The sequence below is a fragment of the Coturnix japonica genome, chromosome 2 (assembly GCF_001577835.2).
Source record: "Coturnix japonica isolate 7356 chromosome 2, Coturnix japonica 2.1, whole genome shotgun sequence".
NCBI classification, from domain to species: Eukaryota; Metazoa; Chordata; class Aves; order Galliformes; family Phasianidae; genus Coturnix; species Coturnix japonica.
Genome location: NC_029517.1, coordinates 118,500,874 through 118,528,508, shown reverse-complemented (window position 1 = coordinate 118,528,508; position 27,635 = coordinate 118,500,874). Strand labels below are relative to the sequence as shown.

General features: G+C 39.5%; 1 protein-coding gene across 6 annotated transcripts in view; it reads right to left on the bottom strand.

The window, feature by feature from the left end:
• OXR1 (oxidation resistance 1) overlaps positions 1-27,635 on the bottom strand; it is a 226,639-nt gene that overhangs the window by 88,506 nt on the left and 110,498 nt on the right. For all 6 annotated transcript variants that reach the window (XR_001553586.2, XM_032442874.1, XM_015856040.2 and 3 more), the window contains exon 3: positions 23,641-23,834. Coding sequence is in view for 5 of the 6 variants with exons in the window: in XM_032442874.1 (XP_032298765.1) it covers positions 23,641-23,834 (194 nt within the window). In the remaining variant the exon portion in view is untranslated. The remainder of the gene's footprint in view (positions 1-23,640; positions 23,835-27,635) is intronic.

Below are 27,635 nucleotides of genomic sequence, written 5' to 3'. Positions count from 1 at the left end.
AAAATAATCATGGGGACATTTTCTCCCTGCTGTGGGTTAACAGCTACAACATATAGAAGAAATGAGCCCCTGGGCATCAAACCCACACAGTAATATGGGCAAAGGCAACTGGGCCAATGACAGTGGTGGGAAGAGACGAGGGCAGGAGCCTGCAGGACTTGCAGAGAGAACTTTAAACTAGATATGAAGGGGATAGGGATAAAACCAGGCCCGCTTGAGATGAGCCTGGGGGAGTGGTAATGGGATTAGGGGTGAGGCGAGGGGCTCAGCTGAAGTGTATCTACACCAATGCATGCAGCATTGACAGCTGATCAGACCAGTTATCCTCACGGTACTCCACTCTCTGACCTGGTAGTCACGGCTGGGAAGCAGACAAAACCCCTGAAGATTCAGGAGGAAACAGTCAAGAGACCTACTGCTCCAACTGGACTGTCACAAGTCCATGAGGCCAGATGAGATTCACCCAAGAGTGCTGAGGGAACTGGCGGAGGTGATCGCTGAGCCGCTTCCCATCATCTATCAGCCCTCCTTGTTGACTGGTGAGGTCCCAGAAGACTGGAGGCTTGCCAGTGTGACTCCCATCTACAAAAAGGGCTGTAAGGAGGATCTGGGGAACTACAGGCCTGTTAGATTGACCACAGGGCCAGGGAAGGTTATGGAGCAGATTGTCTTGAGGGAGATCACGCAGCAAGTGCAGCACAATGGGGGGATCAGGCCCAGACAATGTGGGTTCATGAAGGACAGGTCCTGCTTGACCAACCTGATCTCCTTCTATGATCTAGTGACAAGGAAAAGGCTGTTGATGTAGTCTACCTAGACTTCAGCAAAGCCTTTGACACTGTCTTCCACAGTATTCTGCAGAAGCTGGCAGCCTGTGGCTTGGACAGGTACACCCTTGGCTGGGTAAGGAACTGGCTGGAGGGCTGGGCCCAGAGAGTGATGGTGGTGAATGGAGCTAAATCCAACTGGCAACCGGTCACAAGTGGTGTTCCCCAGAGGTCGGTGCTGGGGCCTGTCCTCTTCAATATCTTTACTGATGGCCTGGATGAGGGCATCGAGTGCACCCTCAGTAAGTTTGCAAATGACACCCAGTTGGCTGGAAGTCTTGATCTGCCTGGGGGTAGCGAGGCCCTACAGAGGGATCTGGACAAGCTGGAGAGCTGGGCTCAAGCCAATGGGATGAGGTTCAACAAGATCAAATGCTGCGTCCTGCACTTGGCCACAACAATCCCAGGCAGCGCTATCTATAGGCTTGGGGAAGAAGACTGCATAGAGGAAATGGACCTGGGGTTATCATTGATGGATGCTTGGCTGAACATGAGCCAGCAGTGTGCCCAGGTGGCCAAGAAGGACAATGGCATCCTGGCTTGCATCAGAAACAGTGTTGCCAGCAGGAACAGGGAAGTGATTGCCCCCCTGTACTCAGCTCAAGGTGAGTGCAGTGGCCACACCTCAAGCATTGTATCCAGTTTTGGGCCACTGGCTGCAAGAAAGACATCGAGGCCCTGGAGCACAGGTCATATGAGGAGAGGCTGAAGGAGCTGGGATTGTTCAGCTTCAAAATTAGGCTTGCAATCACATTTCCAGGATTTCTTCTATTAACTGAGTTTGAAAGCTTGCACAGTTGTAGCAACCACATTGTTTTTAGCTGTGCATATTTTTTTTGATTGTCGTCTATGTTGGTAATTTGGTTATTTGTATGAGGACCTAGCAGTGTGAAGCACATACTCCACCCCCCTCCTACCTCTCTAAAACAAAATACAAAACTAAATAAATAAGGCAGAAATGGCTTTTGTAGGCTTACACAATGCACATGGACACTCTCTATCACTCTCTATTATGTGAAATGTTGAAAATATTTGTGCTTGTTTGCTGTGTTAAAAAGGCTGGAATTAAGCAGGAAAAGGGAAGATTGAATTTGCATAGTAATTAATCATTTGGTATTAATAAACATTCCAACTTAGTTTAAAACAGTTTTATCTACTCTGAAAATCAAAGCCTAAATTTATCTTGCATCATGCAGAAATAAATAAGTATATAATTTTCTTTCTTTGTTGCAGCCACTGAAAATACTGAAAGTTACATTAAATCAGTTCTCTGATAGGAATAACAGATCAGGAAAAAAGAGATTCATAGTTAAAAACAAATAAATTCTCCCTTCTTTCTACCTTTCTGTATGAGAGAAGTGCTTGAAAACAACATAGCAATGCTTTTTAAATGAACCTGGCTGGGAGGGATCTGGCCTCACCCCCCACCCCCGTGCATGCTGCAATCCCCAGCCAGGAGGCTACCACACAACATGGAGAAGGAAGCCAGTCTGACATGCATGTGCATCAGTTCTGGAAAGACACATTTCAGACCCTTTTGGCCAATACGTTCACAAGATGGACTTGTGAGAGAGAGAGTGAGTAAGAATTAGTTGACATCAAATATGGGTGCAGAAGATTTTAATTAGTAGTTTATTAAGAAGCACTTCTTCATTAGAGAAAGAAAGAGAGAAAGAACAAAGCACGTTTATGTCTTGAATCATGAAAGGAACAAATTCACAAATGCTGGCAATTTTCTTCCAATTAGTCTTTAGTAAACAGTTGATTCCTCACTTAAAAAGAAAAAAAAAACAAAAAAAACAAACATCGCCAACAAACCCCTAAAATACACATTCTGCATTGAAATCAATCTCCTCTATCTTCTCTAGACTTCCCTATCTGAGGACAGAAAACCATTCTCACTCAACATTACCATGGTTATTTATAAGACATTTATCATTGTGTCTTTGAAGTTGATGTGAAAAAGACCTTAAAAGGTCCAAAAAGACATAATCTACATCTTACCATTAGTGACTACAGAAGCTTAGTGATTCATTCTTGATCTCACCCTAATCAATGGCATTACTTATTCACTTTGATGGGCACATGAGAGAACTTGAAAGTTGAAATCCTAATTTCATGAAATCAACAGAATTTTTCTACCTGTTATATTGAGATCAAGATTTCAACCTACAGTTTTGAAGAGATGTTATTCACCCTTCTGCAGAGACCCAATACAGGGTCTGTGTGCCTTAAGTTCCTCTTAAATTTCTCTGAGCTCCACTAATGTTCTTGTATCCCTCACCTGAATAATGGCAGACTTCTCCCCATTGACTAATGGGTCCACAGACATTTTTGGCATGCTTTAAAAGAGTCTACAGAAAAATACACAAGTCTGCTTTTTTATTTTTGTATTGCATGACTACATCCCCTGTATGTGTGTATAATTAGTTGTCAACATTAGCATTTAGCCCTGCAGTGGATGCCAAATCTGTTTCCTACTTAGACTCCAGTATCAGTTCCAGACATCACGATATCAACTTCATGGATTACACATGTGCTGTCTTGGTTCCCCTATTTAACAGCTAGCCCCTGTTGGGAAAAATAGATGCAAAAAAACATTTCTTTTATAAAATCAGTTGTCCAGACAGTATGCATTTTAAATAGATCAAAAGATTATTTTCTATATTTATTTCTATTTCTCTGGTGCTTGAGTAAGTAGAAAGAAGGGAATCTCAAAGATTCAGTAAAGCCTTTACATCTTATAAATGTAAGTACTTTATATTTTATATTTAAATTATATCTATCTCCTACAGTTCAGAATCAGTCTAAATCAACATTTTGCTACAAATAAAACCTCTCATAAGATGGTATTTGTGTTTTTCTCTGCTATTCGCTTTCATGCATTAATTTTTATTTACCCATGTTACTTAGTTTAAGCTTCTCTATGTTCTTTATTTTCCATGTGCAGTAATTACAAGAAGAATGATGAGAATCAGAGAAATACAGAGTAGTCGCTGGATAGCTGTTTATTGTGATGTACTTCTCTCCAAAATCTGACTGTTCCCAGCCTCAGTGGCAGGTCTTCTTCCATCACTAGCCCTGAGAAGCTCTTCCATGTGCTGACACTGGAGCCACTGATGAATTTATTGCTGAAAGTACCTTGCCTCTTGGTAATGCTTTCCTGCAGGCACTAAGTTGAATGTTGTTTCAGCCTCATTCATGGCCAGCAGGACTTCAGGCTGCACTGGATATATCTGCCTGAGCACAGGCACTACAACAAAAAACAGGTGTTGGGATCCTTAGTCCCCACACCACAGCATCCTTGAGAGGATAAGGAGAAGTAGCCTCAAGTTGAATCAGGGGAGGTTTAGGTTGGATATCAGAAAGAACTTATTTACAGAAAGTCTTGTTTAAACACTAGCATAGGCTCCCCAGGGAGGTGGTTGAGTCACCATGCCTGAATGTGTTTAAAAACCATTTGGATGTGGTACTCAGGGACATGATTTAGCGGAGGGTTGTTAGAATTAGAGTAGAATGGTTAGGTTGTGATTGGACTTGATGATGTTTAAGGTCTCTTCCAACCTGAGTGATTCTATGACTCTATAATTCTATGATCCTGTATTTTTTGCTGTCTTTAAACCTATTCTCAAATTCCTTTATCAAAATAGAAGGCACAGATGCATATTATTTGCTGTTCACAGGACTGTGTTTAGCCAATGTATCAAAATCCCTACACTTATCTGCCATCACTTGAGCTAGCACTTCACTGTGCCATGGACATCACAGTCAGACCTCAGTACCTGCCTGCTGCAAGTGACAGCATGGCCTGAGTGAGTGACACTGGTGCTGCTTGTGAAGCCCCAGCTGGCAGCCCTGGCAGAAATCAGCCACGATGCTAATGAAACACACAGCTATCTTCCCAATTCAGGGGTAAATACAGAAGAAGGATCACATAGGTTAACTGAAAAGATATTGAATCTGTTGGTCTGGTCAGACTAGCTGGACATGGAAGATATCTTTAAGGTGAGATGGTGTTAATAGGTGCCATCAATCAAGGCTTTGATCTCTAGACAATATTAGATCTTGTCTCTGAGCAATGACAGTTCCTAAATTTAATGGCTATGCTAAAAGCCTTCATTCAGGCCACATAAAAGCAGCAGCTGAATACTTCAGTGGACTGAGATAAAGAGACAATAAAAGCTGCTGCCCAAGGCACATGATAAAACCTAAGTAAGGCAATACTTTTAATATCTTATTTGAATAAATGTTTAATTCTTTCTTCCATTTATCCAGGGAGAAATCAGCACACCCATTAGTTTAAACTGTATCTGAAATTGCCTAAAAATAAATTCACAGAAAAGCCAATACAGCTGATTAACTCCAGGCAATGTTCTGCATACGCAACAGATTCCAGATAAACCCCTTCTTATTACTCAGTATAACATCCTGCAAAACTGAGGCAGTTATCAGGCATTCTAGACAAGGGGATGACATTTAAACATGAATGTCTCTGCACAGTCTTGTGAGGTTTTCTTAGAACTGTGAGGCCTAGCAGAGTTACTTTTTTGACTCCAATTTTCTCAACATGTATGGCTTTGTCAGCCTTCTATTGGCAGAAAGTGAGCCAGCTAAGAGCATCTCCATCCAAGCCAATGAAGTCTTCCAGAAACTGGAGCACTGAGAAGTAAAGTGAAGAGATTCCAAATGGCTCTGTGCTTGGCAAACAATGGGGGCAGATCTGCTTCATCCTCAGCATCATTCAATGCTGCTCACACACCTTTGTGTCAACCTTTCTAACAAGGCCCTTTGCCATCCACACACCTCAAGTTCCTTTATTCTTCCCTGGCAAACAAAAAACAAGTCCTCAACCAGGTCAGTTGCTGGAAAGGCAGAAGGGGTTCCTTAGCTTTCTGAAGTCAAGTTCAGTTCTTTTTCTTCTCATTCTTTCAGGTCCTGCTGATCTTGTCAGTATTATTTGACAAAGATAACCTTAGAATTACTCCAGTACTTTGTAGTACAACACTCAATCATCCTCTGAAAGCTCAAAATTATCTCAATCTACTGATGCAAGAAAACACAGCAATTCACAGAACAAAACTACTGAGTAAAATCAAGTGGACTTGTAGACTTGTATTTCTTCCGATTTTGTGGTGTTTTTTTTTGTTGTTTTTTTTTCTTTCTTTCTTTTTTTTTTTTTTTCTGGTAAAGCACAACCAAAGCTCTTACTTCTAGGTAGTGGAAGTATGAGATTCTCAAGTGATACAAATATCACCATTAATTCATGTTACACTATAAAGTACTACCAGCACATACACATTTTGAAATGAAGAAGACAACAGCAGATTTACAACATTTCTAGAAATCTAAAGCATAGGTTTATTTAAAATACACTGTAATATGATTGTTTCTTCTTGTACAAGAATTATTATGTTGCTAACATCAATACCAAATTGAATTATTAACATGAGAAAACAAACGAACTTAGTAAATGAAAAGTTCTGTCACAACATTGCATTTTAGGTTCAACACTGCATTTATAAACTCTCCCCTAACATACTGGAAGTGCCAAATGTATGCTTGACACACAATTCATACAGCACTGCTCAGAAGGGAGTGAAATCAGGCAGAACTGGGAATGTAGGCGTGCAAACGCAATCTGAAGACATGTCTGTGGGCAAGTGCCATTCTGGTTGTGTAACTAGAGGCCCAGAGCTCACACCAAGGAGCAATTATGTTCTCTACTGCAGCGGCAGTGATCTGATTAATTTCATCCAGTTGACAGATGTCACTAGCAATTTTTATTAGCAAATTGGCCCTATTATATCTGCAGACATGACATTAATGCTATTTAGGAGCCGTGCCATGTCAAGAGAACATGATTCATGCTTGACCTAAGTTTGTAAAAGTCATCCATATTAATATGTCAAGGAGGAAGCTTGTGGAATGCAGTTTTCCCTTCAAAATGCTATTCCAGGAAGAATCACCCACAATACAAGTTTTTATTCACTATTCACTACTGCAACTGCCTATCCTGCATGAATTCCATAGGCTAACAGCAATGACAGAACTAAAAGAGAAAGTAGGACTGGAATACCCAGCAAGAAATAAAGCAGGAAGTAGACCTAGAATGTCTGTATGTTAGTTCTTAAGGCCAAAAAGTGTTTTTAAGCAGAGTGGATCTGCACATTTTTTTCAGCCAATCAAAATTCTTTTGGTTGCTGCAAAGATATAAATAACAAACATAACAAAGTTTTTATCAAAAGAATTTCATCTTTCCATTATTCAGCTCTGCATAAAAGATGGACGCACCACTTCTGAATTAATGTACCATATGGCCACAAAAACATAGATGCCTTTTATGAATATTTAGAAAAAGGAAACAATAAAGGCTAGTTGACTCTTTGTCAATTTATATATATCTATATATAGATTTATATATATCTATATAGATTTATATATATTATATATTTTTATATATTATATATTATATATAGATATATATAAATCTATATATAGATATATATAAATTGACAAATATATATATATATATGATATATTTATATACATATATATACAATATTATCATATTGTCAAATATATATATTTATATGACAAATATATATCTATTTATATATAGATATATATAAATCTGGGCCAAAATCAGCTCTACCCAATGACCCTCCTGGGTACAAGCACAGGTTGGGAAATCTGCTTCAAATGTTGTTGCTTACAGCATGCCACATAGAACTAGTTTTATAGCTTATTCCCCACAGCTTACAGTTGAATGCAGTGGAAATGATGAACGCTTGAGAATGGAGCTCTGAGAACTGGAGCTTGCTTTATTAGCATGACAAGTAGACCACGCTATCACAGTTTACGCATATTCCCAGCACCTTACCAATTAGGTTAAACACAGCTCTGGAAAGAACATTTCATGGGTGAGAGATTAACGTTTACTTTATGATTCTTCACCTTTCAGTCTCTGTGCTATGGCTGCTATCACAGTAGCTAATTAGTATTAATTGAGATAGGCTTTTATGACACATCTGACCAATAGAAAGCATTCTCATATCACCAGTTCATTTCACAGAACTCATTCAGTCTGAATTAGTGCAAGGCTAGTGAACAGGGTGGAAAGGATCTATACCGTGTCACTAATTCATCGAGCTCTTAGCAGCACAAATGCAACACATCAGCTCAAATAGGAGTTTGGTTTTTTTCCCCAATAGCTTAAATCTCTTTCATATTTTTTAATTTTAGTAATCTTCAGTGCTGAGTTGTAAAACTCATTATATTCTCCACAGTATCACAGAAAAGTATTTGATGTCTCGATAAAAAATATTTATGTCAATTCAAAATATCACAAAACTGAATTCTCAATAAACAATGAAAGTACAACACAAATCTTGCAGTTTCATATTTCCAAAGAAAAGATTTTTGTTAGACGACTTGTGTGGTTATGATATATGAAATTATACAGTGGATTGCTGTTTATCACTTCATAATGCAGGACAGATACTGAACATTTTCCTTACATATTCCCTCAGCTTCTTCAATATGAAGATGCCAAATGAAGTTGTATTAAATATGATATTAACATGAATGTATATCATATAAAAATTACAGAGATCTTTAAATATACTTCTGCACAGTATAAAAACATTAGATAAATAGCAAACCCTAAGAAAGCATGAATATCTCTAATTTTAGGGCATTAAAAAGATCAGTTCATGTTATTAAAAAAAAAGGCTCAGGTTCCCAATACATTCAGAGGTGGCAAATCAACTCCCTGCAACAAGTCCATATGTTAAGCATGTATAAAGGCAATTTTTTTCTCTTTATAAGATATCAAGAAATAAAAATAACTAAAACTACACCCACAAAACATCCTCTTTTGCAGCCTGTTCCTCTTGGTCCTGAATACTGTATGACACCTAAATGTTACTGCCTCCTGACTCTCATATGCCTCTGGTAGAGGAATTTCACTTCTGTTTAGGGTATGCCAGTTCATTTGTTCTTCTTCTAGCCCTGATGCCTGGAATTACTTTCTTAAGCATGCTTGCAGCCTTGGCAGGCCACTGCTAGACCTAGAGTTGCACTGAGCACTAAGACACATGGAAGCTGCTGCCTGTGGATGAGGGTGCTCCACGCACAGCTCTTGTTGCTCCTGCTCCTTGGCTTCCATGCATTCATATGCTACAGCAAGGTACTGTGCTGGCAAACAAGGGACAGTGGGGAAGCAGAAGAGAGGCACAGGTTGGAAATGAACTCTAAGATCAAGTCCAACCATCAACCCACCACCTCTGTGCCCACTAGACCATGTCACTCAGTACCACATCTACCCTTTTCTTGAACACTTCCAGGGATGGTAACTCTACCACCTGCCTGGGCAGCCTGTCCCAACCACTCTTTCTGAGAAGAATTTTTTCCTAATATCCAGTCTAAACCTCCCTTGAAATGCTCTGGACTCAGTTCATCATCTTCTCCTCCTTATTGTTCAGCTCTGCACTCCTCTCAGCAGCCTCTACCCGAAAATCCTTTGACAGAGGGACACGGCGTTTGTTCTGCTCATCCAGGAAGCAGCATGTTGAGCCCTTGCTTGACTACTACATGGGGCAGCAACTGGGAAGACACTCTCATTGCTTAATAAAGTTATTCTGTATTAGTTCAAGTCAGTCAGAATTTTTAACTTGAGAATAAGTAAATCGTGTACTTTAAGAATGTCATTATGTTCTCATTATCAACTTCTGGAAGTTTCCAATATTTGAGAAACTTTGCATAAAGAGGACTGTCACTTCATTATATGCTCATTAGTACAGTATTTAGAGAGAAATGCATTCTTAATCAAAGTTGGTGAAGGTCTGAGAACAGAACATACAGAAGGACTTCTGGCTTATGTAATGAGCCACTTCTCCATATTTACATCTCTTTTCTAGACAGCAGAATCTTATGTTCATAATTATCAATGCTGTGAAAATCACAGCATTTATTTATGTGATAAACAGAGACTCTTTCAAATTACGCTTTCACATTGTCAGTCTAGAACAAGAACTGTAACAGATTTACACTTAAATCTCAAGAAAGTTTATTTTCTGCTACACTTATTTCACTGTAGAAGTTAAAATCTCTCCAATTTGATTACACATAGACACAAGACAGATGTCTACAGACTGTTCTGAGTGGATGGCTTTGAAACCACAACTGTGGAAGAGCGTGCAAAAAAGACCCAGAGCAAAGACAGATATTGCCTTTGCTGCTGCTTCTGCTTACCCTGCACAGTAACCAGAGCCAGATTTCCACTCCAGTTTGTGCCTCAAGAAGTTTTACTTCAGTGATCACATCCTGACTCAAAGAGAAACTCACAGCTGGTGTTCTTGCTGCATGTTTTCACTTGTAAAGAGGTCACCGATTTTCAAAGCAGCACATTTTAGCTCTGCAAAGAGTAGCAATACTTAAGAGGTCAGCTTCAATAGTATCAAATCGTTTGGCTGAGTTCTTTCCTGAGTGTTGCTCAAGTTCCATTTTAAAAATACATAAAATAAAACAAGGGGCAAAAAAAAATTATTAAAAAGCACTTTTCTATTATAAACTGTCATCATTTGCAGGGTTCTACAGCAGATGGAGACACTAGTTGGGCACCATGGTGACAAACTGCAGAACTGATGTTCTAACTAGATTATAAAATGATGTGAGTTGTAAGAGGAAATAGAGTTCTTGGACTGAAATGTGAATTCAGTGAGGCTAATGTACTTTCTCACTGTAAGTGTAGATCTACCAGGGCAAGAAGCAGGTGGGACAAACAGGCGAGTTGTATCCTAACCTCTCCCTCCATAAGGACTGCAGTACGCACACACAAGTCCTACCAGGAACGCAGGGAGCCACTGGGCTCTTCCTGTCGCAAGTATAATTCCATACCCACTTCTGAATCACATCAAACCCTGACACAACACCTTTATGTAACTTAAAGCTAATTTCTCCCTTACTCCATATAGCCTCCCAAATAGCATCTTGCAGAAGTGATGGGTCAGATTCTTCTTAAAGTTTTGATGAAGCAAACTCAGAGTAAACTTTGCAAACACTAAAAGCTAGTGCAGATTTACACCTTTACCTTGGGATCAAAACTGAACGTAGCAGTACTGCATAGCTGTGTAGCAATGTACATTATCCCATCCCATCAGTTGCCATTAAGAAACACTGATATCTGGATGGTGTGAGATAGCATATGTGAGATCTCTGAAACTGGTGTAGTTGTTTCCAAACTTTGGTAACCTCTGCGAGGATTTCCAGTCAGTACAACCTGACAGACTGCGAGCAATAGCATTCACCATGAAATCTTACATCTCTGATTAGGACAGTCTGTCCTTACATATCTATATAATTGTCCACAGTTAGTAAAACTAGAAATATGAGCTGGATTGGGAGTAAGGAACACTGTAAGATACTTGAGCAGGTAACCCACCTTGCAAAGCAACAAACACCGCTACAATTCCTTCTCTCTCCTGAAGACTGAAAAGACTCGGAGCAGTTTTTCTGCTCTCTGTTTATTTACATCCTTAAATCCAAACAAAGCACAAATTCTGACAGGGAATACAAGAATTAAACAAAAAATATATTAGCTCTTCTTTTGCCATTAATTCAGAATCTCAAAGCACTTCCTTGAGTGAGACCTGCATTTGGAGCAGGTTGTTTCAAGCAATGAATTCTGATCCCATTTTAACTGAAGACTCAGTTTTTATTAACAAAAGTGAATATAATAAAAGAGGAAATTATTTAAATCCCTTAGTCATATTCTATTACCTTTATTGGTGCTTCCTGAATATTATGTGTTCTAAAGGACTCCTGTTTATTTAGTTTTCTCTTTATATATGCAAAAAAGCAGCTTTCCCATTATTCCGGTATGTCTCCGGTGTTAGCAGAACTCCTTAGTTGTTAATGGTTTTCCTATTACAGCTTTTCCCACATTTTATGAAGCTTTTCTACAGAAATTACTCCAGCAGGATCACCACTGATGTCACATATAAGTTAAAACTGCTTCTAAACAACATTAATTGATGCTAAATAAGCCAGATTCAAACTGGCATCAATAATAATTCATTTGCCAGGGTTTCACACGAATAACATTAGACTGATATTCATTGGAATATTGCCCTGAGCATTCTCTCATCTGTGCTACACCAGAAGAAGAGAAGCTCAGAGGGACAGATCCTTCTGCTATGGATCCTTCTGCCATGACCTGAAAGTGCAAAGAATTCCCAAAGCAACCCCCTCTTTCCCTCCAAAAACAACAAAACCCTCATTCATAAGCACTATGTCTACTATGGATGCTATAGAAAACATAACTTAGTTCTGCCTGGAGATCTAATATCAGCCTAGGAAGGAAAATCCTGTTTCACATTTTACTGCAGTCTGCCAACAGCAGCTCAAGTAGAATTACAACAGCAAATCCTACATTTGTGCTATCACCTGGTGGCACTGTTACACAATCTTCTAAACTTCCATTTTCAGTGTTTGGCTCCTAGGAAGCAGAACAGAGCAGGTGTTAACCTGAAGGTTACACGGGGCCTCTGCAGGAAGACTGAGGATGGAAAAGGCCACTTGCCTCTGACACTTGTTTTCACTCTAGAGGCCACTTGCCTCTGACACTTGTTTTCACTCTAGACTTTAAGACACAGCCCCACCACCACACTCTCCGTTTCCTCCAGGACAGTCATGTTGCTAACTTGACATTTGGGGAAGAACACGCATCTACATTACATCCCGGGGCAGGCACTGGTATAAATAGTAGCAGTTTCCACAGGCATCCCATGTTTCTGATTCTTCTCCCTTAAGCAACACACTAGAAAGGCAAATGAAGACTTAGGAGGATTCAATGGATAACTGTCAGCAGAAAGCTACAGTACTACCATGGACAATTTTAAAGGAATTGTTTTCAGGTGAAGACTGATGGTCATGGAGCAGATGAATATAATCTGGAATATAATCCCAGAATACAAGGATCACTGCAAATCTCACAATCTGTCCTGTAAATTGAAATAATACTTCCTCACTGTTAATTTGTATGTTTCACTTAAAACCAATACACAAACACACTAGAAAGACAATTTTTTCAGCACAACGTGTTATGGGAAAACACCATCATCTTCTCTTTGAAGAGACAGCAGTGAGGTGTGAAGTGAGCCCTTCTCATATTTTCTACCTTAATTCTCATATTTTCTATCTTAATTCTCATACTCTTTACTCTGAGGAGTTGTAATACCATCTTTAATCCTTAAAGAGAAATGAAGTATTTGTAAAAAAGGTCAAACTCCTTGTTTCACCTGGCTTGGTCAAACAAAAACAAGAAGAGCACACAATGAATCAGTAGAGGTATAGGTCAATATCAGCCAGACTGAGAAAGTTGTTCTGCCTTATATAAAAACAATCAAATCAAACTCAGCTGTGGATTGTGCAGTGGCAATCCAACTGGAATTCAATACCCAGGTAGCAGTTAACTTCAGCAGCCAGATATGAATGGCTTGACTTGAAACCAACCAGCACCTCATGTTTTACCAAAAAAAAAACCCACCTCCCTTTTCTCAAATAAAAAAAAAATAATAATAAATAAATAAATAATCATTTAATTTATAGAATGAACTTAAGACAATCCCTCAAACACTGTTTAACTCCCCAGGAATTAGTAATGGCACCAAATATGCCTGAGTTCAAGAAGCATTTGGACAATGCTTTATACTTTGAAATTTGTGTGATCTTTTGTGGAGGAAGGGGATGGGCTCTATGATGCATGTGGGTCCCTTCCAATTCAGAACATTCTATGATTCTATTCGTTTAGTACCTTTAAATGGTATGTTTTCAAAATAAATAAATACAGAGGATGTATTTTCTCTCAGGCCTAATCATAGAAGAAACATTAATATCTTGGGAAACCACTGAACAATCAGCCTCAGCACTGTCTTACATACAAATGAAAAGTGAGCAATATAATTTAAACTGTAGGTAGATCACAGAAGCATCTAATTACATACCCAAGTGGTCACATATGTTGTTGAGCAAATGTTCAGCTAAGGTGGCTGAGAAACTGCAGATCAACAACACTTTCAACAAATCATCCCTGTCACATTTCCCTTGGCATAGGAAAGACACGGGCATTCTATCTCCTGCAAATTAATACAAGAATCTCTCAAGCGTAATAATTACCGAGATTCACCAGAAATATAGTGGGCTGCTGCTACTATTTAGTTTTCATGAACATATCTGGCCAATTAGTATCTAAATATATAAAGGATTTATTTCATTGTTGGATGCTTTATGCTTGTAAAGTCTTCACATGCTCCTATGTACATACTAATGCACTGAAATTGAGGAACTCTCAGCAGTGCAATAACTCCATAATAAAATCCAACTGTTCTTCATAGCCCAAGATAAAAATCAGTTTGGCAACAACACTCAGTTCCCATGGAATACTGGGGGTGGGAAAAGCATAAAAACAAGCCAGTTTCTTAAAATTCAGAAGGAACTTCAGAACAATCTGCCCTGGAGATGAACCCAACTAAGTATCTCTGTCTGCTGTAAACAGCATCTCATTCTGATTTATCTAGCAATCTGAAGAGAAAGCTTGAAGCAAGAAAAGGGCAAGAATCAGTTGGTAAAAGAAAGAAAAAGAAAAATCCCCACTGAGGAAAAAGCTTTTCAAACAGCTTTCCTGAAGCTTTGTATGTGTTAGGACACCTTCATGTTCAGATCCCAGAAAGATTCACCATGTCTATCCCAGTACAGTAAAATGGCTGGGATTAAATCACTGCCAAACTCAATGGGAAGCAACTTGCTTGTAGGGAAGGAAGGCAGCCCTCCCTCATTGGCTCCAGCCACCCAACTTCAGTACTTGAGATGCTGTGCAAGGAAACAGAGACAGGTTGTGCTTCCTGCAACAAGGATCAGATAGGAGAGGAGGTTGGCAAGGGTTACTGATTCACAGCATCAGCTCAGTTTGACCACTCAGTCACTTTACTCCAATCCAGCTTTCAGAGTGAATTAAGATTTGACAAGCATGATTTCCCCATAGTAAATGTATCCTGGATATTCCAAATCATCTTTGTAGAATCACAGAATTATAGAATGGTATGGGTTGGAAGGGACTATGTAGTTCCATACCCCCTGCTGTGGGCAAGGCTGCTACACACTAGATCAGGTTGGCCAGGGCCCCATACAACCTGGCCTTGAACACCTCTAGGGATGGGGCATCCACAGCTTATCTGTGCAAGCCATTCCAGTGCCTCACCACCCTCTAAGTGAAGAATTTCCTCTTTAACTCCAATCTAAATCTCCCTTCTTTTAGTTTAAAACCATTCCCCCTTGTCCTTTCACTATCTGCCCTTTGAAAAAGACAGTCTTGTCTTTGTTTATGTGCTCTCTCCAAGTACCGGAAGGCTGCAGTAAGACCCACCCCCCCCCCCCCCCCCCCCCCCCCCCCCAGAGCCTTCTCCTCTCCAAAGTGAACAATCATAGAATCATAGAATGGTCTGGGTTGAAAAGGACCACAATGATCATCTAGTTTCAATCCCCCTGCTATGTGCAGGGTCACCAACCACCAGACCAGGCTGCCCAGAGCCACATCCAGCCTGGCCTTGAATGCTTCCATGGATGGGGTATTCACAACCTCTCTGGGTAATCTGTTCCAGTGCATCACCACCCTCTGAGAGAAAATTTTCCTCCTAATATCTAACCTAAACCTACCCTTAGTTTAAAACCTTTCCCTCTTGTCCTATCACTATCAGCCCAAACACACAAGCCCAACTCCTTCAGCCTTTCTTCATAGGAGAGGTGGGTGCTCCATCCCTATGAGCATCTTCTTGGTCCTCTCCTCTGGACCCACTCCAAACAGCTCCTCATCCTTCTTGTGCTGGGAACCGCAGGCCTGCATGCAGTACTGCAAATAGGGCCTCACAATAGGGCAGAGTAGAAGAGGACAGTCACATCCCTCACCCTGCTGGTCACGCTTGTTTTGATACAGCTCAGGATTTAATTGGCCTTCTGGGCTGCAGGTACACACTGCTGGCCCATGTCCAGTTTTTGTCCATCAGAATCCCCAAGTTCTTCTCTGCAGGGCTACTCACAATGAGTTCCCATCTATACATATATTTAGAATTGACCCAGCCAAAGTGCAACATTTTGCATTTGAATCTACTGAACCTCGTTAGGTTCACAGAAATTTCAAGCTTGTCCAATCTTCTTGCTCATCTGTTCAGAAGTAGCTTCAAATCGGACTTGACCCACAACATTCCAAGGAATTAAAAGTGAGTCTGAACAGCCTACGGTTCTCTCAAAAATTCTTATTGCCATTTTTGAAAAGAGATGCAACATCTGGCTTTCTTCCATCATCATGGACCTCCCATGAAATCCATGACCTATCAAAGAAAGCAGCCTGCCAGTGACCTCAGCCAGCTCCTTTGCATGAAACTCACTAACTTCTATGGATCAAGATTTTCCTCAGGAGATCTCTGACTTCGACCTCTCCCACTAACAGTAATTACTGTCCTCCCTTAACCCTGTCTCTGGGCTCCGAAGCCTCAGTCTTATCTGTATCTATGATCCCTAAATTACCTAACTATTTCAGCAGTCAGCCCACACTTTTCTTATTTGTTCTTTTACTGCTAGAAGAATGACTCCACTATTTCATGCTACCAAAAGACTGGGCCTCAAGTATACCATTTACTGGTATAAGAAATCAAGGTTTTTCTTCTTTTTTCCCTTATATAAAAGACCTCAAATGAGAGAGAGACTGAAGGTGATTCACTTGGCATGAGGTCAGAGCTTACAAGTCCAATCAGTCTTTCTGCCTTGTTCTCCCCCAGAGATTCAAATTTCAGTATACAAAGAGAACGTAGCACTGGTTGATCCTGCAAGTTGGGTAGACGAGTCTATAAAACAATAAAATATATCACTTTGCCCTGATGTTAAGCAGGGGAATTGTGGAATCTTGAAATATATCTTGTTCAAAATGACTTTGCAGATGATACGATAGCAGTCTATATGATTAAAAACAAAAACAGGATGCTAAGAAAAAAGACATGCTAAGATGAAAGGACATTAATGAACATCACTCTTCTGGAGGATGCTGTCTGCATAGCTCAGAAATCATTCATATTCAAAAGATACACAGATCAAAGGACAAAAGAAGGATACAGTATTAAAAACTGTGTTTTAAAGGCTCCAAATTTTAAATTAAAACAAAAAAAAAGAGAGAAAAAACAAAAATGTGAACAAATGCTTGCTTGCTCATTCAGGGTAGCTACGTGATCTGAATCACTAATAAAATTTTTCATGAAAGGTGAATGAGTAAGAGCTTTGCATAGATACTGTTGCTATGAAAGTCACTGTCCTTATTAGACATGTGTTGCACAAGTATTTCCCTTTCCTTTTCACTCACAAACAGGTAATGAAGTGGTAGAGAAATGGTCTATTCTCCTAATACTTCCTGAGACTGTATTTGAAAGAAAGCAGTCATAACAATGTTCCCCAGAAAGCAGTAAGTGCTCAATAAAGAATTTGCAAGCACACTGAACGGGACAGTGTCAGACTATGCAAATGTGTGAGCTTCATCTGGATCCTCTGAGAGAGCGCTGGAAGCTTCATCTCCCATCTGTCCTCTACAAGCAAGAGGACACAGCCCAAATTCACAGCATCTACTGCACCAAACTCCACCATTTATCTCAACAATCCTAACATATCTACCTATGTGTTATGTATTGCCAGTATTAGCAACAAAGAAGAAAGGCAACTGTGTGAGTAGGAGGAAAAATCAAATTTGGGGCTGATTAAGGAAGAAATCATATTTAATTCTGCAGAAGAGAATACATTCAACTTTCAACCTGTAAGAAGAATCCTTCAAATACATGTTTAGAAATGGAAGTATTCTTAGCAGGAAAGCCTCCCTATGGTTAATACATGAATGATTATTATCAGACCAAATAAAAGGAGTAAGGTATTTCTAGAAAGTCCTAAACAAGATCTCTAAGATTTGGAATGAATTTTAGCAAAAAAGAAACATCCACAAAGTGTACCCTCCAAAGAAGGCTTATGTTTATATTTGAGGAAAAGGCAAGAGGAAGCCTCCTAATTTAGCTTGTAGGCAGTGACTGCAATAGCATGGAGTATTGTGGGATAAACCTCCATAAGATTCTCAGATGGGTTGTAAGGAAACGTGTGTTTTCAAGTGCAGCAATTTTCTCCTGCAGTCCTGAATTCAATAGCATATTCATTGTTATGTCTTACCAACAGTCTAAGGCTCTCCAGCACAACTAGGCTTCAAGGGTGATGATGAAGCTCCACCAACGAAAATAAGTGACATATGAAATCACCACTCTAACTGAAGTTAGTTCAGACACATCATTTACTAAACCTGTTTAACAATCTTGTATCAGCAGATAGTGAGACACAGTATAAACTTAGTAGTTAATGCTATAAATATGGATATATTCACACAATCTGTTTGCTCTGACATATTTTAAGGGAAATAAAAACATTATTGAAGCAGTTTGGAATGCATGTAAACACAAAGAAAGTGAAGGTACTTCACATGTAACCAATATGAGATTTATTTCTGCTCCCAAATCATCTTAGCTGTCATGACCTAAGTGGACGCAGTCCAAAGCAAATAGCGCAAGAGCAAGACTTCCTTACTATACTCACAGAATCACAAATCACAGAATTGTAGGGGTTGGAAGGGACCTCTAGAGATCATCGAGTCCAACCCCCTGCCAAAGCAGGTTCCCTACACCACACTGCACAGGTAGGCGTCCAGGCAGGTCTTGAATATCTCAATATCTCAATATACTCATACAATAGTAGCAATATTACAATAGTCAATACAAGTGTCTGATCAGTTCTTGTCTAGTTCCCCCTTTCAGGAAGGGGGGAAATGACTACTACTTATTTTGGTTTAGGTTCCCCCATAAAATTTTCCCTATTCTTAACTCTATCACACTATAAACTCCTAGTTTATAATGTTGGGGTTTTTTTTGTAACATTGTGACAATTCATTACTTATAGGCAATTAAATCCTTTCAAAGATCCATCTACCTCTAAAAATAATACATTCTGAATTATTATATCAGTAGCAGTGAATGGGAGCCCAAAAGAAATACTCGCCCATTTATATTTAAGCTCTTTGGCATTAGCCACTATTGGTCTGCTTGGGAAACTCAGTCAGTTAACACCTGTTCATTCAAATTTGGTTATCACAAAAACTTCATTTCTCTTCCATGCCAATCTTATGTCAATATAGTTCTACTGCTCTGAAAAGATAACATATACACATTCAAGGAATAAATACATGTATGTATGGCAGTGTAGAGCAGTAGTACAGTCATGACAAAGGTAGACAGACAACACTACGCACCACCACTTCCATGGCTAAATGGGAACCAGAGAATGCACCATAAGTGTCTATCTTTATAGTATAATAACATTAGATACATAAATAACCTTATTAAGCTGTTAAACAGACATTCTGAGGCAACACACCATGAAGACACTGCTGATAGAGTTCTACAATAAACACAGCTGTGATGCTGCACTCGTACTAACTGCAAACCAGCAAGAAAGGTCTAGCTGTAGCCTGGATGGAGCATTAGGCTGGTATAGACTTACTGCTTCAATAAGTGCTTCCTCCACTGTATAATATTCCAGCCCACTTCTTAGAGTCCTCAAGACCCAGATACCTCTTCTTCCTCTTTTGGGGGAGGTGTTCATCAATAAGCACTTCAGAAATAAGTGGCCTGATTTTTTAAGTGCCTGAGGCATTTGAAAAGTCTAATTTTAGGTTTTTATTTTTATGTGTTTCTAGAGTTCTCTGAAAAACTTTATCCAGCCCACCATGCAGACTGTTTTTCCCACACTTATCCTATTAATCTAGGAGATCCCACTCAATTTCTTCACACCAGTTCAGCAGCAAAGCTGCAGGACCCCTTCTGCCTGCTGAGCCTGCCATACGGAAGAGTTATTTCACCCCCTCACTGACTCTCCATTTTCTGTTTCACTTCATCTGAGCACACAACTTGTTCCCTGTTGCCTTTTCCACTCAGTCCCTCCCTCTCTTACCTATTTTTTCCCCACTTTTTAGAAGTATAACTGCACTTACTAAGTTTGGGAAGCACTTGAGATGCAGCCTGTGAGAAAGATGAAATGCAGAATCAGTACTTTGTGATTAGCTCTCTAAAGTAGGAACAGTGCTGATAACATTTTAAAAATCCCTTTGAATTGCTAGGATGTTCCTTCCTCAAAACATATTCTATTTTGAGAGATCCAAAGGAAAGCTGTATTCGCATAAAGTGACATAAACATGCACAAAAAGAAAAACACAGAAAATAAAACCTAACTCTGATGGTACAGATAATTTAGGAACATGACATGACAGCTCATACAGCTGAGAGCATACACAAGCTGCTACAATACCTTCCGCAAAGCAGAAGTGTGCAAAGTAAATTATCACGTCTTTGGGTCTGTAGAGTAACGTTTCCTGAAGATCTCAAAAAAATCCAAAAAATTACTTTCTTAAATAAGTTTGATTGTACATGTTCAATAACTTGGTAAAGACTGGTTACACATTTCTCTCTATATAAATTTAGTGTTAAATACAATGGGCAGCTATTAATAAATCAGACCAGCCCTGTTATAATAGGCAACATGATGCTGCTAATTGAAACGTTAAAACAAAAAAACTGTATACATGTTTAAATAAAGATATCAAACTTTTATTTATCCAGATTTGAACACTAATATTCTATCTATAACACACTCTGAAGATCATTATGATTACTGAAAACAAACATAATGAAAAATAAGGGTGTAACACAACATACAACAGGCAGTATTTTACTCAGTCTCCGTTAGTCACCATCATTAACAGCCAATTGCCGATCTGGTTTGAGCTTAATATAAAGGAACACTAATTTTTAAATGAAAGAGGCAACACCAGATGAGATCATTAGAATTTCAGCACGTTCTTAATCCACTCATCATAGTAATTACTACTTCATGTTGCTTGATCCTGAACACAGATTGCTCTCATTAGAGAACAAAATGCAAACAAGGTCAATGCAAGGTAAAGCCCCATGTAATGGCATTAGGTCACCAGCAGTTCTAATGTGTGTGTTTAAGATACTTAATAGCCAATTGTACTCAAAACATAAGAGTTTCATATTTCCTGTTTCAGAGTCCCTGTCCACTGCATGCTTTACATTACATTTATCATCAAAAAGTTGCAAACTATTTGACTAGACTTTGTCTATTATAATTGATTTTTGAGAAAAATCCAAGAAAAGCAAGTACTTTAAGTCAAATGGTCCATGCAGGTCATAACTTAAAGTACACAGACGTTGATCGAAGTTTCAGGAGAGTAAGTTTCACTTCTATCACATTATAAAATCTGTGAAGTCTGTATCAGAAAAACTCACCCAGTACAGTAAACATATTCATCTGATATCAGTGTTGTGCTGTCCAAGATGAAACCCTTCACTTTCACAACGTTCAGGAACATGTGTAATTAAATGTTTATGAAGGTACAAAGAAAACCATGTTCCTTCAATCAGCCTGCCAGGAAAATTCAAACACTGTGTAGTATGAAATAACAATGGTTCTATCGACTCACTTCCTGTGACCCCAAATCTCATATAGAAGACGATAGCAACATAAAACCAATACATCTCCCATAATGGGACAGATCAGCTAGAACACCTTGCCTACTCAAATGATGCTATTTAAAAAATCATAAGAGCTTTGCCCCTTTCTACGGTCTGTTCTTTTTCATAGAATCGCAAGGATTGAAAGGGACCTCTGGAGATCATCATTACCCAAGGCTGCCCCTATCCTTCTTACTCTATACCACTCCTTCCTTGTTTATAAGAAAAAGGTCCACCAGCACAACTCTCCTTGTTGGCTGCGTGAGAAAGTTTCATTCACCATTCATCCTTAGGCAGGGCTTGACACATCCCAGTGTTTCTCTCACATAAAGAGCAACTCTGCCATCTTGCCTTGCTGGTCTGTCTTTCCTGAAGACGTTCTGTATTTCCCAATGGTCTACAACTGCTGCTCACAAATGTTAGCACCTTTTTTATGGACAATTTGCCTGTTGAATGCCACTTGTGGACATGCTTCGTGTTCCAGCACTACAACAGGGTATGCATAAAGACCATGGAATATTCAGCCCTGGAGATTGTCAGGACTTGGCAAGACAAAGCATGGGTTGTCTTGATCCAGTACTGGCTGAAGTTCTACTTCAAACAGAAAATCTGAGTATCTGACCCTCAGAGGTCTATTTCAACAAACATTTCCATAAGTCTGCCAAATGAAGTGTTGCACGATGTTCAAATCAGTGCTTTCATTCACACACATTGATTTAGTTGATGACAGAAGGACATGTAATTATGATCAACTTTCCAATGATGTTATTAATCCTGACTTAGGTTAGGAACTCATTCTGATAACACCGTTATCATATTATATGAGTGAAAATCTTCCTTATCCCATTCCCTGATTTGGCATGAAACCATCTTAGCATATTTTTGATACTCCTTTCAGATTATTTGGAGGAATGAGGAATAAACAATCACAGAGCAGTGTTTCTTTACACATCTCAAGTAAAAATTCAGTCAAGTATACTGATTGAATTAAGCTTTCTCATAAAACACATTCTACACTAAAGGATAAAGGATTAAATATTAGGGTGCTTTTCTCACACATGATGGAATAAAGTCACTCTGAAAGAAGGATTATACGATTGGAAATTTTTGATGTATAATTTCGGAACCTCATAGTCACAATGCGATGAACCCATCAATGCTTTCCTTTTGCCCCTATTATTTTGGGAGCAAATAAGTGAAACTTCCATGAGGTTTTGTAAGGCAGTTGTGCAGCACATTTTAAATGCAGTTTTCTTCTTTAAAAACAATTTCAAGTATTCAGCCATAACACATATAAATGTTTATGACAATACATTCTTTACTTCTTAGACAATTTAATGCTGTACAAATAGTCTCATTTTATACTGCAGTAATTCAACAGCCAAAAAATCTAACTTCTTTTTCTTAAATCTGCCGAGTTATAGCTCTTTAAAGAGCATCATTAACATCCACTCCTCTTGTCTGTACAACTCTCGTTAGCACTTCTGCCTCTCAGAAGCACTAATGAACCAGGCACAAGCACTACAAGGCCACTCTCCATGCAGTTTAAATCAAGTGAGAAGCTAAATATTACCAAAGGCATCAGTCAGGCCCAGTTTTGAAAGGATTTATGTGAAAGCACCTGCAGGGGTACCTAAGGTGATGTTAAACATATAGATAATGAAAGCTCAGAAGAATACCCAGAAACCAAAATTATTTGGAAAAAGATAACCATAACCCCCCTGATTAATCCTGGCCGCATGGCCTAGAAACAGTTCATGCTCACAATGTCTTCTTCAAACTGGAAATTCTTTCCAACCAGGAGCTGTCTAAATAATTTCTCCCTAAATTCTAACACAAAGAGTTGTCAAAGGCAGCAACAGCCTTCCTATTTACTTCCTCCCCAAATTGCTTCTATGCTTTATTCAATAATTGTTCTTCAGGAAAAGAACACTTAAGAAAAAAAATATTTTAAACAGCACAAGATAAATAAAGCAGGTTAATTCTTAAGGGTAATTTGACATCAACATGAAGACATGACATCTTATTGCTCACGGTGGGCATCCATAATCTTAACAAGTGCAATCCTACCTAGAACAAATAAAACACAACTAAGCAGGAAAACCTTGCAGTTTTAATGAGTATATTTGATTTTTTTTCTATGAATGAAAACTCACCAATGGTGTAATATCTCTTCAACTCACTCCTCCGTGGATTGCGCCTTTGGGTATTGGTGGTGTTTTTCTGTTCCTCCTCAGAAGTTGTTTTAGTGGCAAGCAAAGGTTTACCAGGCTGAGAAGCAGGAGCTTCAGCTGCCACTGGGTTGCATCCTGGTCCACTAATATCCACCGACTGGGACTTTTTCTTTAATCTAAAGATAATTCAAGGCAGTAAGGTGTTATTAGTCTTTATTCTATAGCTAGACTGAGTAATTCTTTTTTATACTTCGGGTAGAATAATGCCAGTGCATTCATTATACAGAATTCATGCATGCCCCTGCAGAACACAGAAAATGAGCAGCAATAAATTAGGCCATGTAGTAATTTCCTTTCTTAGATCCTGCTAAATCAGCTGTAGCACTTGAATCTCACCCTACTGTGGCTCATATGTAGCTACAAATGGTAAACTGTCCTCAGATCAGCTCACCAAACTGCCTGAAAGATCGGTCCACAATCCATTTCAGAGAAGAGGAGCCGCTACAATTAACTTATCATTAAATTTACCTGGCTTTAGTTTCACAAACAATGGGAATAGAACGAGGTTAAATTGTTTGCACAAAGTTGCTGAATCCCTGAAGAGAAAGGAACTGACTAAAATGAAGGTTCTATGCTTATTTCACTGACTCATTGGTCACTTTGGCATTCCATTATGGTGTTGAATATACCAAATCTCAGGTAATTAAAAAGTATCTGGAATTCATTACCACTTGAAAACTGTGGAGGTTTAAAGGATGACTTTGCAGCAGACAATAACTAGATTTTGAGAAATTATGCTCTGCTTCTGATCCAAACTTCCACTGTAATTTCCATATATTACAACCTTACTTTTGTGTTGTGTAAAAATGTTGTGCTGTGAAAAGAGAATCTATGAAGTGTTTATTTATCTCCATAATTTCAAACCAAGACAAGTGAGACTTACAGATCAATACATGTATACATGTCCTGCTGTTTGAAGGGCAGTCTAATTAAAAAAGCTGCGAATTACAGGATAGTTACTCAACAAAGTAACTGGTGCACTGTGGGGAATATCAGATTGGTACAAACATACTGTGCCTGTTCTTCTGGAATCACAAAGAAAGGGATAACATCTGTCATCTGAGCAGTAAAACTGTCACATGGCCTTTTTCAGGTGACAAGACTAATAAAGGACCGGGTTCAAATGCTTATAGAAGATTAATGTGCAAAAAGAAAGTTACCTGCTCTGAATACAGGTTCAAGAAGGAACACAACTTTATAGTAATGTCTTAGCAAAAACAAGTCAAACTAAAATGCATCTTCTTTCAGCTCACCTGCACTATATACGGAAATGGCTGTCATGGCTGTCAAATAATTTGGAAAAGCACTGCAGCCTTTGAAATTCATCTTCACTGGATGGCAATGACTTGCAATGAGAGCCTCAGTTCTGGCTATGTTTTGAAGCCAGGAAAATTAATTCTTTGTAAGCCTGACCCTTTTCCAGCACCCTGCTTTATTACTGGCCTCATGTTGTTCTTGTTTTTCTTTTTTATATTAAAGCTGAACTGGCTGTAACAAGGTTTAGTTTTTTTGTTTTATTTCAGCTCTGCTGCAACTATTCCATAAGCAGCCTTCAACTAAGTTTTCAACAAGGGGCAGCTGAAGTCTCTCAGTACTACTTGGTGTGGTTGAAAATGACCCTTCTGCAGCCAGACAATAGAGAGAACAGCAGCAAGGGTTTCAAAGCCAACACTGCACAAGCAGGACTTGGAAATGCACATTTGACAGCGAGGGCAAAGGTCTAACCTGAATGAGATCTGAACTAGAAAGGCCAATACTTAATTTTTCTGTAGCAATCCTGAGGTGTTCACTACTGCTGCCACCTGGCTATTGGCAGCTTCTGAGATACAGCAGCAGTCTCAGATGAATGTTAAAACAGACAAGCACTTTCATAACAAAAGTTCAAAGCAAAGGCTACCACCAAATGGGTATGAAAGCCCAATTACTGACAATTAATGAACCCAGCCCATTCTGGCTGAAGTTCAGGCAGGGCTACAGGAGGAATTCCTCAGCTGCTACTAAGTTCTGGAGAAAGCAGTGTTTGTTTGGAATACAGCTGAGCGGCACCTCATTTTTAGATAGCCCTGTCAAAAACACACATTTCACACATCAATTTGTGTAATTCAATTGCACTATTGCTAATAACCCATTAAAAACCCATTTGCTCCATTAATGTCTCTCTACCACTTCCCTTCAACAGCTGCCATGTACTGTGGTAACACAGCCATCAAAGCCCTGCTGGGCAGTCACCCCACTGCCCCACCTACCAGGCAGAGGCACAAACCCGCATCTGCCCCACAGCACCCTGCTGCTCCTGCAGTGATCTGCCCATTAGACAGTCCAGCAGGAATGTGCACCTCTGAGCTGTGTGATATAACACATCTGTATGCACACAGTGACAAGCTTTAGAACGCAAACTGTGTTCCTCTTTCAAATCGTCTCCATACAACTGCAAAGTTCTATAGCACATCCTACCAAGAGCCTAACAGATGGCTCCAGCTCTACCTGCTCCTGGCCAGTAGCATGTCACTGGGAGGGGATCTGTAACACTGCCCTCCAAAAGCAAGTCTGTCAGGTGACCGAGCATTCACCACCACATACAGTGGTGGTGCATATGAAGTCATGTCATATGGTCAGTGCATACGAAGTCATGAAAGTCATGAAAGTCACTCATGAAAGCTGAGGTGAGCCAATTTACTGGGGAGTCTGCTATGGGCTTGGATAGCATTAGGATTTTGACCCTCACATTCTCTGTCACAAACCTACTCAGTTCCTAACGCAATTCTTTTAGATTTTCAAACTTGTTTGTTTGTTTGTTTGTTGTAAAGCACCATGGAAAAACTAAGGCACCATTATTTAAATAGAACTTGAAAGTAGCTAAAGCAAACGTGGCTGGCAGTCTTCTCTAGATGGAAAAAGAAATTAAAAAGCATTTAAACCACGTATGGTGGGAACAAACCAGAATACGAAGCATCCCAGGGGCTGGGAAAATGTACACTTTGATCTGTGTGAATTTCTAAGTAAAAATCCCTTACTGCAGCAAAGATTTGGAAGAAAGCCAAACTCATCCTTATCTGCTGAATATAAAACAGTCCCTGAGCCTCTTGTGACAATTCCAGACTTTCTACCACACAGTTAATAGGAGAAACAAAATCATTCATTTGAAGAGTGATGCTTATTCTTCATGTGGTATTACTGAACACCCTGAAATCCTCATTAGAGATTTGATTTCCTTCTAGAAAGAGATGTGATTTAAACCAATGTTAAAGCAGGATGCATCTGATTCTGGAAAACCAACTTCTTTCTCTGTTTTCAATAAAGAATTGCAAGGATTTGTTCACTCATATAGAGGAGAAAACCTGAGACCAGTCACTTTATTTCCCTGTTACTCTCTTGAGACTCTGCAGAAACCTGCCCTTGCACATGGCCAGCGCTTTGGGAAATCCATGGCAATTGCAATGCATCAGGTGAACACAAGGAGCAAGACGGGACCTCCACAGCCATCAGCAATGGGGTACAACAGCATGGAAACAATTTGTCACCATTTTCACAGCAGGAGACAGAGGAAGCACCAAAGGAAAGCAAGCAGCAGGTTTGAAATCAACAAAAGGTTGTACATCTTTGAACTGCATATAACTGCATGACAGAAATTACTGTGCAGGCTGGGAGTATCACTCACTACCAAAAGGAATTCCACATGTAAGGGAGAAACATCCATCAGGGGCTATCAAATTTGCATGCATACACACAAAGACAACCTTTCTGCTGGGCAAGTCCTTGAGCTGAGGAAGGTGGAGGGGTTTCACAGCTGTTCAGTGCATGCTCTGCCTCTGGCACCAACCCATGTGCCACACTTACTTCTATATGCACTACACCGGAGTGCAACACACGTGCAATCCAAGTCTGAATTGGTCATTGTGGATTGAAGAGGGAAAAAA